The sequence below is a fragment of the Cygnus olor genome, chromosome 1 (genome assembly GCF_009769625.2).
Source record: "Cygnus olor isolate bCygOlo1 chromosome 1, bCygOlo1.pri.v2, whole genome shotgun sequence".
In the NCBI taxonomy this organism is placed as follows: domain Eukaryota; kingdom Metazoa; phylum Chordata; class Aves; order Anseriformes; family Anatidae; genus Cygnus; species Cygnus olor.
The window spans coordinates 184,177,816-184,197,524 of record NC_049169.1 but is presented as its reverse complement, the minus strand read 5'-3'; the positions used below and the strand labels follow the sequence as shown (position 1 = coordinate 184,197,524).

Genomic DNA, 19,709 nt, shown 5'->3' with positions numbered 1-19,709 from the left:
AACTAAACGAAAACATATCTTTTTACAAAGGAATACATCTACTTTTTTTTTTTTTTTAATAGCTGAGAAAAGTACGAGCATCTGCTCTAGAGAAGCTTTCAGTAAGATCCAATTTCTATATCCTGAAACACTTTTTTCTCTAGGGAACATCTACAGTTTTGATCAGCTTTAGTTTGATGTGTAACTCCACAATGTCTTTGCCCAGATGTAGTTTTTTTTTTTTTTTTTTTTTAAAAAAAAAAAAACTAAATTAAAAAAAAAAAAGCCCAGCCTTTGGTAATACAACCTACTTGAGACATTCTTCACAAACATCCCCTTTGTCATTCAGAATTGATATGTATCATTCAAGGTACTCTTGAAATACACACTTCTCGCACTAAATAACCAAAATTCTAAAATAACTCTTCTTAGCATCAAACCTGAGTCACTGTTACAAATAATATTTCAAGCATCTGAAATGTTTTGGGTGATAGTTTGAGGGTAACAGGAGAAAGTTCAGAGGGGAGGAGAAGTGAGAAGGAAGTAATTTTGAAGGACATGTTCAAACTGGAGAAAAAAGGAAAAAAAAGTAGTTGCTTTTTTTTTAAAGCAAGTCCTGAAAACCATAGTTAGGATTTTGGAGGCTAAAAAAATAATTCATTTGAATGCCGTAACTTTCCTTAATTTAACAGACTGAGGATACAATAATTCCAGCTGCCTCATGCTGCTCTTGATTTGATTAAAAATAATGATCATGAAGAAGTAAGCATTGCTCTCTTCAAATCCATTACCTCTTCACCTGCATTGAGGCTGCCACCAGTGGTGTTAATTGATAGATGGACAGAAGCTGACAGCTACTGAATAGCTGTCAGACGTTCCTAATTTTCAGTCACTGGCGATGGGCTGATACCCAGTCTAGCTGAAATTCAACATCTCTTTTGTCATCTCCTTTCCTGAGTAGTATTTGATGCCAACAAAAAACATCAAAGGCCTTAAGAAGACATCAGTAGAATTAAACAGAGGCAGGATTATCTGTTGCACTTGGAGCCAGACTTTAGCCCTCTGTCTGCCTGTGAGGTGATGCTGCCGTTCTCTGCTTCTCTTCTCTGCCTTCTCTGTTCCCCACTTCTCTTTAGACTGAAAGTGTTTTGAAGCAGACAATATCTCAAATGTATTTGTGAAAAAAACAGAAAGCAATCGTCCTGCAGTGAGATTTGTCTCATGCTGCTATTTTGAAGCACTCTCAAATGTAAATAAACTGAACAAAACACACAAAAATAGAGAAGTCAGCCCGTACCACAGATCTTTTACTAGCTTGCATGTACACTTTTAAAAAAAAAAGTCTTCTGTGTTTTATATAAATATAGGATTCATCTGCTCTCAGGTGCGAGGGAGGCTATCAGGAAAATAAAAGCATACTAAACATATGTCATCTTAAAAAAGGGAAAAAAAAAGGCAAGGCTGAAAAAGAAAGCTGAACATCACCTATGTGAAGGCTTACAGTTCTCTTAAATATGTCAAGAAATGGTGTAAAAAAGCAGATGCAGTTTTTTGCTCATTTTAGATTGCATAGCTCAAAGAAGGGTGAGGAGCATGTGTCTCCCGTTCCTTTATAGCCGGACTTGTATTTCCTCGTCCTGAATACGTATTCCTGAAATATATGAAATAGATTCCTGATTTGAATCTGCACAGCACTAAGCCCTGGTGTAGCTTCTGGCATCGCTAAGTGTCTCCCTCTGCAACCCTGCAGCCTGCCCTCCACAGTGTGTCCTCGAGCCTGTGGGGCAGCATTTTTCCTTGGTCTCATGCTGTTGTTTTCATCTTCTTGCACCTGCAAAGCCCAATAGTGGCAATGGCAGGTTCAGGGCTTTCAGGCTTGCTACTTGATGGTTCTCTGGAGCAGTGGCTGGCAGCTCACCAAGAAAAGGAGACTCAGCATCCTTTGACTGTTCCCATACACAGTCAGGGACCACCACAAATGGCAAGCATTACGCATTAGGGGCAACAGCCCTTCCAGCAGGATTTTCTCTAAAAATCATTTGTTAACATCACAGAATTTGTCATTTGTGGTGGTTTTACCCTTCTGGGCAGCTGAACTCCACCACAACCACTCTCTCACTTCCCTGCCCTCAAAGGAAAAGGGAGACAAAATATGATGGAAAGAGCTCAAGGGTTGAAATAACGACAGGGAGATCACTCCACAATTACTATCAGGGGCTAAGCAGACTCAGAACAGGGAGATTAATATAATTTATTACCTATCACTAGTGGACCAGAACACTAAGAAAAGCAAACTAAAAACACTGTTCCCCCCCCCCCCCCCGCCTCCATCCACCCTATTCTATGTCCTCCCCCTGAGCAGCACAGAGGATTGGGGGCTGCAGTCAGTCCCTGACGCTTTGTCTCCGCCGCTCCTTCATGGTCACTCTCTGCCCCTGCTCAACGTGGGGTCCCTCCCATGGGATTCTGGCACCCCCAGATCCCCTGCTCCTGCGTGGGCTCCTCTCCACGGGCTGCAGCTCCGGCCCGGGGCCTGCTCCTGCGGGGGCTCTCCGTGGGCCGCAGCCTCCTCCAGGCCACATCCACCTGCTCCACCGGGGGCTCCTCCACGGGCTGCAGCGTGGAGATCTGCTCCATGTGGGACCCATGGGGCTGCAGGGGGACAGCCTGCTCCACCAGGGGCCTCTCCGCAGGCCACAGGGGAACTGCTGCTGCGTGCCTGGAGCACCTCCTGCCCTCCTGCTGCACTGACCTGGGGGGCTGCAGGGCTGGTGCTCACTCCTCTCTCCCAGCTGCTGTTGCACATCATTTATTTTCCCTTTCTTAAATCTGCTCTCCCAGAGGCCCAACCAACATCACCCATGGCCCAGCTCTGGCCAGTGGCGGGTCCCTTTGGAGCCAGCTGAAACTGTCCCTTATCTAACATTGGGCAGCTGCTGGGCTCTGCTCACAGAGGCCACCCCTGCAGCCCACCTGCTAATGAACCTTGCCATGTAAACCCAATACATCTTCAAAGCACCAGTTTTGGTACAATAGTATTTCTCCAAACTTACAGGTGTGAAACTGAGACAGAGACATTAAGGAAAAACAACCAACCCACCAGCTGGTCAAACCACAAAACTACCCCCTTCAATTTCTGTAAGCAACTTCAGAAGCTATTGGGACAAATGTGGGCAACTCCATACTGCTATTTGCTCAGAACAAGCACCTCATGGACTTCAATGCAATTTATAAACATTTAGTCCGATCAAAGTTAGGCTTAGTTCACTTATCATTTGTAATTCTGTGCCAAAGAGGGGGGAACAGTTCCTGAGGATATTTAGGTGCTTAAGCCAAAGCAGTCTGTTCTCATTTCCTAGCCTCATTTACACACGCATTTCTCTAACAATGTGTAAACAACCCAAAGACAGTGCCTTCATTAACTCTGAAATGATGAATTCCTATCTGCTGTCCTTTGCTAGAAGAGAAGCAAAGCAATATTGACTACCTACATCAAAGATTATGACATACTATAGATGCATGTAGCAGAGAATTAAAGGTAACTCAATGATATCCCTTCATTTTAGGATTTTAACAGTTTTAATATCTAACTTCGTTATTTTTACATTTCTGAACATCTATACAACATCCTTGTTTTTACCTGTGTGGTTATCCATGTGTATTATCTCGATAGGGGCAAGAATTGATGAGTAAACCAGGCATCTGATCCTTTTCCTTAGCAAGAATGTGTAGACTTTTAAGAATGCCGTAAGAACCAAACGAGGAATCAGATTCTTTCTAATTAGCAACCCATTCCTCTCTATATAGCTCACTTGTTTGTTTTTTTAAAGGGCACACAATCAATAATACTTTCTGCCTACCCAGTATTACTACTTTTCTCAACTTGCTGCTTTTTACTACACAACTCTTCACAAAATGATACAGCTTTATTTTGGAATGTATATATATATATATATATATATATATAATATGTGTATATATATATTGCCTGTGATTGGAGCAGAGAATCAACTCTTTCTCAACTATTTTTTATGTTTATACCTAATGAGAGAAAAACCCCTGACAGTAGTTCTTTGCTTTAAAAAAGTATTAAAAAAAACAAAACAAACAAAACTAAAAGCAGTTTAAGAGCACAGAATAAAAAAATACATATATATAATTAGCAGTAACAACAATACAGCAAAAGTGTACCTTTTAGATATGTGCATTTAGGAGCCTCTCTTAATAGTGAGATGCTTAATGTAAACAACATGGAAAAAATCATCTGCTCATATGTGCACTAGACAGTAATTTCTATAGTCTGCTACAGTCACATGTACATAAAACCAATTACCAGACAACATTTTTAGGCTTAATGGACAGCAGAACAGTGAAATCTACATTTTCTGTACTTCATGGGATAATTTTATTTTTTATCTAATACCTGAAAGCAGGTGTTTTCTTTACACTGTTGTTTTTTAGTGCAGAGTCTAACATCAAACTGTATATTTAAAAAACCTATTCATTGCTGTATTTTAATTTTTATTTTTTTAATCTCTCTCTGCATGAGATTAAGATTTACTCACATTTCTCCTGCATTCTCCTGTTACTATTTGGAAAAAAAAACCCTCTAACATCCACACACCAAATAGGGCCTCCCTTGCTAAAGTTTAATTTAACTTTATTCCAGCAAGCTACAAAGAAAGTAGCTTAAAATATGTTCAAGAGCTAGTCTGTGCACCTCTTCCTCACAATTCATACTTATTCCCATCACCTCTTTTCAGGCTTCTCTATTTCAGCTTAGGATGCGTGGGAGGCACACTGCTCCTAGCTTCGCTACCCACATATGCACCTCTGTCTCATTGTGTCTCCCCCACTTTCCTCTTCCCCTGAGCAAGGATGTCTTTTTTATCAGTTTACCCTTCTTGTGAAAATATGGTTCCAGTTGGTCAATACTTCCCCTCTTTGAAACCATCTAGGAGCATCTGGGCAGTTGGACCATTCTGATCACTACCTCTCTTTCCCCTAAGGACATTACGGTGCTGGATGCAGGTAAGAGACAGGTCCAGTATGATGATCACTTCCCCAGAGACAGAAGACGTGAGGCAAGAAGTAGTGAGGTGGTTCTCAGACAGCTCTAACGTCTGTCTCTTGCAAAATCCATACTCACAAGCAACGCTGCAAATGCTGGATTGGGCCTACTTAACTGGCTCATATCAAATATTATTTGTATTTGCAGGCAAATTATACTGGCAAGTTGTCTAATGTACTTTTGTTTATTTATTTGTTATGCTTGGGAAGAAACTGCAGGAGGGAACTAGTCATAAACTACTTGGTGGGAGAAGCTGCAAAAGCAGCCAAAGCAAGGCCCTTCAGACAGAATTAGAACTTTCTAAAGCTTTTTGCTGAGCCTTCTGCTGAGCCTGTACTGCTGGCTTGTTCAGTCAACTCTGATTTACTTCTTCCTCAGCTATCGATGCACCTCACATTCACATCTGTATTTGCATTCTGTCCTTGCTCTGTTCCTCTTCCTCAACATCTAAACATCTAAACATCTTTTACCTATCCATTCCTCTCTGCTGTCTCGTAACTTCCCCAGAAACAAAATACAAAATAAATTGTGAAATCAACCATTTGCAGACAAAGATCCTATGCTGAGTAACTTGGACTACTTTCTGCATTGTTTATTTAGTTCTTAGTAGAAAGAATACTTCTTTTTGTCAGTCTTTAAGTACTGGAAGCAAAATCATGCAAGAACAATGAAGAAAAATGAAGAGAGTAATGCAAGAGTATGATTTATAAAACACTGAAGAATTTTTTTTATACTGGAAAGACACTTCATCTCAAATGCAACTGAGAAAATAAGTGAATTTTTACTATCAACTATTTTATACACACTTCTTGCCAGAAATGTGGTATTTTAAGCACATTGCTGATTGTATTGAAACAGATTGTTTGCTGTTTTTTAAGAAAGATTTCTCGCTTGCTTTACCTGAGCTGGTAGAAGCAGGAGACTTGCTGCGTCGGGATGGACCCGGGCTCTTGGTGGTGCTCCTACGTGAACTTGAAGCTATTTTGGTATAGGAAGTAGATTTCACCACCCGGCATTCTGAAAGACAAAGAAACCACATAAGTTAGCAATTAAGAAAGCCAGCAAGATTCTGAAGCAGAAAGAGCATGAAAAGCACAAACACTTAGCCCACGCTTGTTTTCATTCATCTTGAGGAGTTTTATGGGAAAATATAAAATCTGTATAAATGGCTCCATTAAAATCCAAGTACAGTATGTACCGCTTTGCAGACAAAGAACTGCTGCAGTAATCCAGACTTTCAAATACCATGGTTACTGCAGGTACTCAGTATAGCTTAATTTAACAGTGCCGAGACGACACAATATTTTTTTTTTTGCTTTTGAAGATTTCAGCACAAGTAATGCAGTGGTTTCTTGTAAATGATCCAGTTGCAATGTAAGCATTTTTGCCAGCCTAGGCAGTCTCCTAGCAGAACCGGAAGGCTGCTCTTATATATCAAAATGTTAAGACTGAAGAAGATGACGCAGGTGTCTGTCACTCATGAAAGGTTTGAAGAAAAGTGAAGCAGGTTTGTTGCTCCTGCTTAATCCTCTGGTGAGCAACAGCCCACATTGTGGGCACACGCAATTCATCACAGGTTGAGGGAAATGGCACTACTTGCTCATAAGAGACATCAGTAAAATCAATGAAGAGGCGAAATTACCCTCCCACTTGAGAACACTGCAAGATGTTCAGGTTAGAGTTTACATACACCCACACGGCTCTGTAGGCATTCTTGCATTACGCCTGCAAAATGGTTCTTGGCCTGAGGATGAAAGAACTTGGTGTGCATAAAGCTGATATCTTGCAGTCATAATGGATACTAAATTAATCACCAGACATATTATAGAGTCAGGAAAAAAAAAAATCCACTTCTTAGCCAGTATACTATTATAAGTCTGCAGCAATGTTTACACTGTATTCACCTCACAATGTCAGTATACTTGTTTAAAAATAAATAGACATTTATTTCTGTATCAGACCTGTTCCCCATTTTCTTCCCATGGTTAAGTTTCTCAAAATAGGTTAAGAGAAATAAACAAGCTTTTTTTTTTTTTTTCTCCCTAGTCAGAAAATACTATGTACAAGCCTGCACATTATTTAGTCTTCACAGATGATCAGTGGAGCCTGTAACATAGTTTAGACAGATTAGAGAACAAAGAAATAAAATTGAGCATAACTAATTAACTTAAATATATCCACCAGAGAATGATGTCATGAAGTGTATTTCTCTTGGCTGCCCTAACTGCTTGTCTGTCGTCAAGCTGTTGAAGGAAATGGAAGCAAGAACTGATGCGTTACTGAAGGAATGCCCAGCACAGCTGAGAGCATAGAGGACCATGAAAAGCCCTGGTCTTACCAAAGAAGCCTTTCTTCCCAAACTCTCCCATCTTCCTAATGCCAAATAACAGCTAATTTCTTTCTGTTGACTTCTTATGCAGTCCACTGATGGTTAATCTCATTGTTACAGCAAGCAAGGAGGGGAAATGGAGAAAGATATTTATTTATTCTGTTGTAACAGTTAATTATCAACTGAAAACAGGAGGAAGCAGATGAAAGTTTTCAGTTAGACTCAACCAGGCAACTACAGCAGCAATCTTACACTGATGCATTTGTATGAACTGCTGCTCCAGAAATTGACAAAAAATTTCAAATGCCAACAGGTTCTTTACCTTTCTTGTTAACAAAGATTTAAAATGTCAAAACACCTAACAGCCAACATAGAATCATAGAACATGTCTGATTTTGTAAAATTGAGACGTTATCCAAGTCCTCATTCACAGGAATCAGTCAGGAAGGTAACTGAATTTTCTAATGGACAATAAACAAAACAAACAAACAAATGAAATAGAATGATCTAACCAAGCAGAAACCATAAAACTACAGTCATTGGCTTAAGAGCCTAGGAGGAAAATAGTCAGTTACTTAATGTAACATTCTTTACTATGTAAGAGGTTTTCCTCTACTTTCATCATATGAAGAACACAATATCTGCATCCTTTTCTTGCAATTCTTGCTACACACTGCACCTTATCTCTCATCTTACTACAATTATTAACACTTATTTAAGTTCTGGATACCTTATAACCACCCAGAGTCAGAATGAGATTAGAGATAAGATTTGCATTCAAACAGGTATTTCCCCTCACATTACTGGAAAGGACCATGCAGAAGGTAGTATGAAAGACAACAAGAGGTACTTAAATGCACATCCAATTTATGTTTCTATCCTACTGATAAAATCCTGCCTCAGACAATATACAAGACAGCACTTATTTTCATCCAACTCAGTCAGAAATGGAAGAAAATAATAAAGTAATTCTCCTTCACCTGGGCTTTGTCACACATGGACAAAGAGCATATGCGTGAACTGAAATGCAGAGGTATTTTGTCACCATTTTCCTTCTCCCCTGGCAAGAAGCGCTCATGCTTATATGCTACGAAAGGGTGTTATTGTTTGTAGGAAAGAGGGAGGCTGGGAGCCACCAGGAGATTTGACCACCCCTCACTACTGACAGTCCCCTTTATAAAGAGTGATGTTAGGAGTGCTCTGCAGGTTGCCCTGATGGGCCACATATAGACCATAACCTGTTATTTGTGTAACCCTGCAGTAGTGGCATAGTATCCTAGGAGAAACCCACCTTCCACAGCTAGCTGAAAAACAAGTCTTTTCCCCCTGGAGAAGAAACCCTTACGGATGATCATATGTAGGTGAGGCCACACCTGGAGTACTGTCTTCAATTACGGGCTCCCCAGTACAAGGAAGACCTGGACATACTGGAAAGCGCCCAATGGCGAACCTCAGAGGTGATGAAGGGACTGGAGCACCTCTCCTATGAGGAAATGCTGAGAGTGCTTGAACTTTTTAGCCTAGAGAAGCCTCTTCCTACCACGCATCACCATGAGGAACCCGACTCAGTGTGCTTGATGGAGATGCAATGGCTTCCCCACAGGCACTGGGTGCTGCTGGTAGGTTGCCCCAGGGTCATCCTGTCCCCAGGCTGAACATCACCAGCTCCATCAGCCGCTCCTCACATGGCCAGTGCTCCAGCCACGCATCATCATGATGGTCCTCTGCTAACTCCTTCCAATTTAATGATGGCTGCTTTGAACTGGGGGGGGGGGCTGAAACTGGAGACTATCCCAGACATGGCCTCCCACGTGCTGAGCAGAGGGGACTGACTACCTCCCTCTCTCTACTGGATCCGCTCCTGCTCATACAGCCCTGGATCTGTTAGCATCCTTTGCTGCCAGGGCATTCTCTCTTTTCTAGTCTGTCAAAGAATTTTCCCCTCTCTCCTTGTTTTTCTACTTGTACAAACCATTTCAAAACCAGTTACGAACGTCTTTGGCATGATTTTCTTTTTCCTCACCATAATAATTTCCAGGTCGTGAAGTTTTAAAAGATCATAGTTCAATACTCTCGCTGCTCAAATACCACTGTGAACCCCAAGGTAAGTTTTGTCAAGAGCCATTTTTCCTCCAGGTTTACAAGTTTATTCATAAATGACATGGGCTACGGCGTGTGCTGCAGATCCGGGCAAACCTTCAGTGCTTCACATACTAGGGCCAGACAACTCATGCTATCAAACACTAAAAAGACTTGCAGACACAGGCAGCATATTACCATGGTACTTGTTGCAAAAAGGTCTGAGCTCCCATGAACAGTTTATGTATGCAATTATGCTGTCACATTAAGTTTGGAAAATTAAGTTTTACTGCAGGCAAAGATCCCACTCAGTAACCACACAACCACGGCTTGTCTCCTCTTAGACATTACCATAATCTGCCAGTTTCTGTAGGAAAACTATGTGTACATAAAGAAGAAGGGAAAAGAAAACAAAACAGTGTGGTTTTTAAAACTGTACTTTCTACTCGGTATCTATACGGGTACAGAAATATGTACTTACCCTCTCCTCACCAGCAGCGTTCCCATAACTACAACAGGTGTTTGGTAAGCCATGAAACAGAACAGCATTTTTTTTTCCCCAATTTTCTTTTGATGACAAAACTGTACCAGAAATAGATCTGAACTCCTGACAGAAGACAGTTATGCTGTCTTTCTCACTCATGTGGGCATGCTCAGCAAAGAGAAAACATGACATTTTTCTATCGTGTGTTCAGTGAGGAAAGAAATGTTTCACAAAGCCCTGGTCCTTCCTCTCACTGTCGACGAAGATTAAAGCAACAAAATGATGATACCCATGGTAAGCAAAAGAAGGTCAATTTCAAGGTCTGATCCCAGACTTTATTGCTTTCCAACTCGGAATACCAGATAAATAAGAATGTTTTTCCAGCCAAAACATCTTGCAGTAAGATGTTCCATTGTGTAGTTACAGACCGAACTACGAAGTAGGGGGAGGTAAACACAGACTACCAGCAGTGAGAGTAACAATGCAGCACTGCAGTCCCTTTACAGCATGCAATATTACCACAGAGGTCTGAGGCATTTAATAGACATTAACAACAATAAGGCTGAGAAAAAAAAAATAGGAGATATCCCAAGGCTACTATGTGACATTGCTGAGACACCTTTGGGCCAAGACAAGGAACAGAAAGTTCCTGAGATTGCACAGTGATGTTAATGAGTGGTAGCAACTGTACAACTAATAGGAAGCCCAACATACTTACCTGCGAGCTCCTGATTATTCCTGTTGTTAAATGTATGTAGTATAAGCACGAGGTAATTCAGGGATGCTAATGCACAGGATCATAACGCCTCCAATCTCCAGACGTGAGATTTGAATGTGATGTTCCATTTCCAAAATGCTTAATTAGCTTATATGTTCATTAAATTTTACAATGGCAAGAAAGCAGCAGAGAGTAACTAATCTGCAATAAATGTGTCAGAAAATGAATGAATTTAACATGTTGCTAGAGAAGGTTGTGAAAAGTTGTCTAAATTACCATGAGATCAAAAAGGTTTACTTGTCAGCTACTCAGAAGTTGACTGTATGAACTTCTCGAGTTCTTCCTGGGCTAAAACATCACTCTCTGTTGCATTTTGCCTGTTTTGAGGGCTGTGTGTAGGGGATAGATACTTATTTTTTGGTATCCCTGCCAATCTGTTTCTCCGGGATGAGAACATTTAACTTGGTTTCAACAACAGCTGTATCCTACAGATAAGCAAGGCAGGAGGATCAGCGATGTCCACGCTTGTTGGTAAGCCACTTTACTGTAAGCCTGAGGCTTGTACCTTTTACCACTGCTTAAAGATGTTAGCCTCACTAGCAATGTCCTCAGGCCAATCGGTAGATCATTACCCCAGATTTTAGCTTTTAATGTTGAGTGATTTGTTCCATGTAGCTAATTCGTAATGCAGCTAATAAGATTTTACTTTTTAGTTGCATTCATGCCTTTAACTAAAAACAGTAATCTTCTGTTTGCAGAACTAAATTTCACTCTCTTCAGCAAAAGGGAAATGGTATCGCCCTCTCTAGTTGCACTGATATATAATGCAATTCACTCAACCCTACAGATGTATCACTGGCAGCTATGACTTGTAATTATGACATGTTCAAAAGGGTAACTATCAACCAGTTTCCAGAAAGGAAAGAGACAGAGAGAGTTTCACAGGGGCTTAAGCAATTTCTAATCATCTGTTTTCATGGTTGTGCCGACTTTAATTTTGTTCTGCATGTCTTCCCGTTCAATGTGTTTCTGATGCAGATGGACAGTGATGTATGGGCAGAATACAAAATCCTAAAGTTTTATCCCATGCACTAAGCTATCTGCCACTGTAAATACATGGTTTTTTGAGATATCCTATCATTTGATTTGATTTCTAATCAGCAACCAACCCTCTGCTCATGATAAAGATTAGGAAGGAATACTGTTTATTTCAGCTGTGCCAGACTTTGTAGTAGCAAATACCTAACCTTCCTTTTTTTTTTTTTTTTTTTTTCCTGAGAAACATGCTTTTACTGGCATATAAAATATTTTAAAAAGCTAAATTTTCTTTTATGTGAATGAGCATTATCCAATTCTGAAACAGGGATAAATATTCACTGACAAGAGAAAAGCTTCATACAATAATTCAATAATTTGCAAGCTGTTAGAAACCTAAATAGCTTTACCCAACCTAACAATGCATTCTTATGTAGGTACTACTCCAAAAATGCTTTGTAAGTTAGAAATAATGTGTGTGTGAGTTCAGTATTTGTGAATCTGACTGGAATATCATTTATTATCACAAATTTCTTGTTCTAAGTCCCAACTTTCAAAGCCCTTATTTGTTTCCAACTTCTGTGAAATCAACCAGAAAGTTTTAATAAAAAGAGATATTGATTTTGTGTATAATCAAAACAATGCTTCAAGTATATCCTACTTTATCTTCAAACATGCTCCTTTCTCCATAACTTAAAGACACTGACGGCAGGATTGAACTCATTTACAAGTAGACAGCTAAAAATACAATGCATAGGTATGAACTATTCACCCTACAATCCTTCCACAGCCAACAGAACATGCTGGTTTCTATGACTTGTCTTAGGAACCTGTAAATTAGAAAAGATTAATTTTATTCATGAAATGACCAGATAGAGATTACAGAGTTTGAGAACTGGTGAACATACCTTAACTACAAGCAGTATCTTTGTATGGGGCTGGGCTCTTTTACTCAATATAAGTTTTTTTGCTGGAGTCCGTGATCATACTGTGAATAGATTTTATCTTCCTACCTTCTCCAAGTGTCAACCTTTTTGTCACAACCACTTCTTTTTTGCTATATAAATGCTATAATATTAAATTTTACTTTTTGACAGAGACAGAAAAATTCCACCCCAGAGCAGTGATAATATGGAAATTAAATAAAATAAAAATAAAAATTTTCTTGTCATTCAATAGCTTCACTGACAAGGCACAACATCTAAATATTTTCTAACTGCATTTGTAGGCAGAGAAAATTAGAAGACTTCTTCAAAACCTGGTTGTCTAAATTAATCTGAAATATTTCCTACTGAAACCATGTGAATGAATTTTTATGTGTAAAATGCTACTTTCTGAAACAGCATTATCAGAAATTATGTTTTAAAAGCTTGAAGACTGAGTTGAAAAAGAATTTATTCGCCATAGCTAAAACACACCTCTAAGCATACATGTAATCTTTAACACGTATGTCTTGCATGTCTTGCCACATACTCTGCTTCATTTTCAGAGATTTTAATTAACACTGCCTGTTGAAGATACTTCACCCAAGCTGTTCCAGTGCTTATACAGATGTTCCTCATGTTTGCCCCTGTATTCAGAACCCATTCAGGTGGCATACCACCCAACCTGAACTGACCAAGATGCTGAAAAGTTATATTTAACTGAAATGATTAAGATGATATAACTGACTAAAACTGCAACCAAGCGAATTATTTTTATATATGGACTCAGCGTTATTCTTCCTGAAACAAAGACGTGGCCAAAGGCTTCTTTTTCTTTCTGTGACAAATGCATATTTATTGGGCATATACTTTAACAGCAGATATTATTTACCCCTCAAATACCTCAGGTGAAGTCAGGAGAAACATCCATCATTAGAGTGCCTTTACTTTATCTGCACAAATTGGATGGCATTTTCTTGGCATTGTTTTATTCACGCAGTTGGCGATGAAATGAGAGGACAGTACAAATTCAGTATTTCTTACATTTTCTGTTCAGCAAGATCAATGGCTTGCTTTCCTACTCAGCACACAGAGGTAATATTTGTCATATTACCTATTAAAAATCATCTTGTTCTTTACTTTGAGGATAAACAGACCTCCTATCCAGTCCATATGGTAAATATTAACATCATCCTAAGCATCAAGGATACAGGCATTCCATCATATTTTTTTGGATTCCAGCACAATGGAAGTGACAATGTTGCAGCCCCAAAATACTGGGGTTTTGGTACTGCTTGCTATCTGCTGTCTGAAGAGTATTGCTTGTACGAAACTGTCTTCATTCTCAAGTGACTCTTTTGGACGTTTATAAGCTTAAGACCCTTCTGCAGTTAGAAAAGTAAAAAGTCCTCATTTACAGAACACTGGCTCCACGTGGAAAGCATCAGTTAAAGGTATTACTGAGACACATCCATTTGAAATGGTCAACTTGAACACATTTTAACCAGGTTTCTTGAAGTTACAGGTTGTACCTTCTAACTGATTTGTGGTAAGAATGAAAAAATGTGTTTAAACTGAACATTCTATTCATTTCTGCCTTTAAAGCTTTTCTGAGTACATCTGCATATTTATAATGAACTTATCACCCACTTACTTTATCATGCAGAATAAAGTTTTAAAAACTTTTTTCTTCCCAAAGAAACAAAACACACTATACCGGGATAAAGATTATTGTCACAAAGGTTAAGCACAAACCAAATTCCCATGGCACTCACACAGTTAATAGATTAGATTAGTAAGAAGTCTTGCACAAAAAGAGAATACACAAATTAAAAAATAACCATTAAAGCAGACAAATCTGAGAAGCCGACTGTTTAACTTGTTGTTTTGATGTTGTTGTTGTTTCAATTTTCTTTAAAAAGACTAAATGCAATTATGCAGATAATGTAAACTTAGCAACAGAGGGATTAGAACACTACAAGCAAAACAGGTTAGAGAGAGTCCTTAGATAAACATTTGCAAATTGGCTAGACGTGCAGACCGTTTAGGGACAATCTTTAAGCTATCAGGTGCTTGTTTTCAGAATTGTGAAGGGCAGGTGAAATTCCAAGAGACTAGAAAAAAAAATCAAGTGCCTAACTTAAAAAATGGGATAAAGCAGTAAACTGGGAGTTGCAGAACAGTCTGCGTAACTTGAGTTTCCAGAAAAAAGAATCTGAAGGGAGGGTGCAGAGAGGATGGAGCCAGGCTCTGCTCAGTGGTGCCCAGTGCCAGGACAGGAGGCCATGGGCACAGCCGGGCACCCAGGAGGCTCCCTCTGAGCCCCAGGCAGCACTTCTGTGCTGGGCGGGTGACGGAGCCCTGGCACAGGCTGCCCAGAGAGGCTGTGGGGTCTCCTTCGTGGGGATCTCCAAAAGCCGCCTGGACATGGTCCTGGGCAGCCTGCTCTGGGTGTCCCTGCTTGAGCAGGAAGGGGTGGTGGACATGATGATCTCCAGAGGTCTCTTACAACCTCAGCCATTCTGTTGTTCCATCAAAATACAAAATTATAAAGGAAACAAACAATCTGAAGCTTAGAAGATATTAAAATTATATGCAATAGTCTAAATAGTTTTATCGAGAACAAACTGCATCAAACTGGCCTTTCCATGACAGCATAACAGGGGGGAGAAGAAGAGATGAAAAAACTTTTTTTTTAATCTGGAATTTGAAACCCAAGCCCCAACTTAGGCAAATATCATCTACAGAAATTGCATTTACGATGGGTATTAGAAAACCAAGCCAGAGTAGTTACCAATAGTATATTCTCTCCTAGGTTTGACAAGGAGCTGAGGAGCTCAGCAGGGTTGTTTCTGAGTCTGGTACTAATCAATGTTTTTATTAATAAGCTTAGAATACATTTTAAATCTGGAGATGGCATCACCATAGGTAAAACTATAATCACATTAGAACAACAGAAATAGTATTGAAAACTGGGGAGGTTATCAGAAAGGAAAACAAACAAACAAACAAACAAAAAAAACAGATACAATTGAAAATGTCCAAAGCAGACACCATTGAAAATGTCCAAAGCAGAATGTCCAAATCCAGGAAAATAAGCAACAGAAACAAGGTTGAAGCCAACTCACTATTTGAATCGGTTGCGTAAATGCTAGACAACAGCTCTGCAAAGAGGGATGTAAGTGGGACACGTGCTGAATCTGAAGCAAACTACTCGGCCAAAGGAATCATCGTCCTGCTGATACGAACAGGAGCACTGTGTGGAAGACACCTGAATTATTTTGTTAGGGCTACTGAAGAATTTGCTAACATAACAAATGTACTTTCGTGTAACCCATTCAGAAACGTGGTTTTCACCTTGAGAGGGTCGAGAGAACACCAAGAAAGATCACAACTCTGGGAAACATGACCAGTGAAAAAGACCTAATCTAAATCTGATTTATTTTTATTTTTTGGGTGGTTCTCTGGGGACCCAGGACCTAGACTTGATGACCCTTGTGGATCCCTTCCAACTCAGATATTCTATGATTAAATGGGATCGTTAGCTCAGAATACAGGTTTATAAGGCAAAAAAATAGCAGACTTTAGTACATAACAAATTGCCAAGAAAAGAAGAAAGAAAAATAATTCCTACTTATCAGAAATAGGAAAAAATAGAATGATCTTAAGTTTCTACAAAGAATTCCAGATAATTAATGACACGAGGAAGCATTTCTTTAACTGCAAAGAAAAGGAAGAACTGGAACACATCATGTAGAGGACCTGTTGATTTTCCCTAACTACAACTCGATGCAAACAGGTTAGTCAGAAACCTGTAAAGTCAATTTGGGTATAGCAGGTCCTCCTCTGGGACCTCTCAGATCCCTTCTATGATTCTTTTGATTAACTCTTCCTAGTATGACTCATACAAGGTACTCAAAAGGTTCTTCACTGTCAGCACTTCTGTCTGGATTTAGCTGAAAGATAAGTAAAAGGAAGAGATGTACTCTAATATAAAACTGACTTTAAGTCCAAGAGCATTTTAGTAAGGGAAGAGTGCTTGCTTAATGGATAAATTAAAATCAGTATAATTTCCTGAGTAGAGTGACTATTGAGAAATAAATCTTTTATTTGTCTTCAAAAACCGGACAATTAATTAGCTTTAAGAATTCCTCCCAGCAGGGCACTAACAGAAATGGTATCTCAAAATATGCAGACATTTTCCTTCACAGTTCAGGATCTTGTTGGCCAACATCCTCTCATACCATTAGGATGGAACATTCATTCCAAACCTACGATACGATGTAACCTAATACTGAGAGAAACAGATCCTGACTTCAGGGATTACATCACTTTTTACTCTAGTTGAACAGAGCTAACTGATGTGATGCTAGAGTTGCTTGAGGAGGCACACCTCTATCTCCCACAACTCAATCTGCTCTAGAAACATGTTTTTTCTTAAACAGGCATATCCATATGAAAAAACAATCAAACAAACAAAACCACAAAAACTCACAAATGCTAGCCCAGTTCAGGAGTAGCTATCATAAAGAAACAAAATAAAAGCCAGCCAAGCAAAAATATGTTCACCCACACCATCTTCTGAAGCAGTCTGGACTTTAAACACTTCAAGGAAGGATTACAGGTTAAAATGCATCTGATGCTTAAAATGATAATCAACATGCAGCAGGTAAACAAGGGGGGACAGGAGGACTGTTAACTATTTCTTAATAAGACTATATTTATATACATTTAGATAGGTTATTGCTGGAAGCAATGCTTTTACACTATACTTTTAAAAGTAACATTTTATTTATGATACTATACAACATTTCAGTGGATTGTTGGTTTTAGTCTCTTTTTTGAGAAGTTATTTCACTACTCAGTTGCACAAACTTAGATGATATTAGACAATTCCAGTTTGAGTTGGCCTCCAATTAAAAGAAAGCCATTACTATGGTTGATAAAGCATCTTAAGCCTAACCAATGTTGTACACAAGAATGTTTCACAGGTGTGTCTCACTTTTTGAATTCTTTGACCCATGTAATTTTTTGCCTGCAAGGCAAAAGGAAAATCTCTAGCCCTGTTTCTTTTCCACTAATTTCAAAGAAATTCAAATGTGACGCTATGGTTTTTTTTAAAAATAAAAATGAAATTCTCTTAAGGACTTGAAGAGGGCTGTCATATGGTTGACAAAACACTGGCTGCTTTTGAGTTGAAGTCGTGTAGCAGCTATGAAAGATGAAAAAATAATTAATTTAACAAGTTCTGCCATATTATGCTTTGTGAATCACCCACAATTTTTTCAGATATGTTCTTTATTTAAAGTCTTATTTCTCTGAAATATGCATTTAAAAGTCTGGGATTGTTCAATATTTAAAGTAAGAGCACTCCTAGTCTTGGAAGGGATGCAACACTCCGAAGCTGTTTCTGAACAGATAAGGAACAGCTAGCAGTAAAGACCTGATGGAAAGCCAATGTTTAATAACTTATTTTCTATAAATATTCTCAAAAAGATACTCATTTTTCTTTGAAAAGTCATTCCAACATACTTTTCTTACAATAGTATTTCCCCCCCTCAAAAAAAAAACCAAACCAAACAAACAACCCCACCAACAACTAAGAATCCCAAACACAGCTGAAACCAAAAGTTACGTTAAAAATCAGACCTATTCACAGGAATAGAGAAAACATGTCTTCTTTCTCGCAGACTAACTCACGGATGTATACATCAATCTTGTTCAAAGTTACAAAACACTGAATTAGGCCACAATGGCAGCAATAAAATATAGTCTCTGAAATTCTCAGTTTCCATTTCCCCAATATCTGGAACCCAAGAAGCTTTCAGAGAACCTCACGGATCTGCTTCTTAGGCAAAATGCAGAAATACCAAAGACAAAGTATCCTTGTGGTAACTTTCCCATTTGCTCCCAACCTCCCTGTGGTTTTGTCAGTGTCAGTCCCAGCTTCCCATATGTCTGTTTCTCCCACAAAAAAGCCTCTGCACTTTCTCTGACACCATGTCCTATGAATAGAAAGCTCTCCCTGAGGCAACCTGCACAAGGCAGCTTCCCCCTCTGCATGATTCCCTGATGATTTTATAGTTTAAATATTGCAATCGAGATGATGTAACACAATGCAAAACAAACAGATGGGCAAGAGATGTAAAGCGTGGCCAGGCCTAAACTGGAAAACATCACTGCCAGAAATGTTGTTGGGCTTGCAGCTGCTGACATTGCTCCTGGGATGCGTGCACGCTGAAGCTTTGCTGGCAGCTGTGCTGCTGGCTGAGGTTTGCAGCATGTGGTTCTATTTAGGTGCCACAAGCTGGGCTTTGTTTGCTTACTCCAAATTTACATGTGCCTGCATGCAAACCTGTGGAGATAAAAGGTAATTCCGGATGCCAGAACTCTGTTGTGTAGATCAGGCATGTTTTCCTACACTATGAGAATGCCACGAACAGATAGGAGTTTTTTAATGAGGCGTGTTTACTGCGCGACTGAAGTTCAGAGATCTGGAGATACCATTTCCTTAGATTTAACTCAAGAACTGGTAGCAACCTAGCTACAGGAAAATGGAGCTCAGAAAGGTAAATGAGCATATGTTCAGCTCCGTGCTGCTGCAACAGACTGCTCAACTGTGGGTGGGGGTTATTTAAATCCCACTTGGGCATCTCTAATATTAAACAACGGGAACTCTGCGATGGTGCTGAGGAAAAACAATCAGTCCCAGCCCAATTTCTTTCTTACTTATTATCTACCCCACTATCTTCATGTGACAGAAAGTGCAGTTCATCAGTAATGTAAAAGCAGAGTACCAGAGACATCTCTACGGAAAAGGAATTCTAAAAACAAGGAAACGTTAGAAAAAAAGGACACAATAACTAACATCTGATGGAAGTGCAAGGATAAATCACAAGAGAATGTGGTAAACCAAGTCCTCAAGAACTTTGATTGTCCAGCCTCAACCCCATCAGCCTACAGACTGTGACAGGAGACTGATGTTTCTGCAGCAGTTATGGGCTAGAGCCAGGAATGGCTGATGGGCTGAGCTATATGCCTTCGGTGACCGACCGAAACAGCTGAGGAAGAGCTGTAACATTCCAGCTCCT

General features: G+C 39.5%; 1 protein-coding gene across 1 annotated transcript in view; it reads right to left on the bottom strand.

Moving 5' to 3' along the window:
- DCLK1 (doublecortin like kinase 1) overlaps positions 1 to 19,709 on the bottom strand; it is a 240,614-nt gene that overhangs the window by 71,413 nt on the left and 149,492 nt on the right. The window contains 1 exon segment of the mRNA XM_040569457.1: positions 5,951 to 6,067. Coding sequence (XP_040425391.1) covers positions 5,951 to 6,067 — 117 coding nt within the window.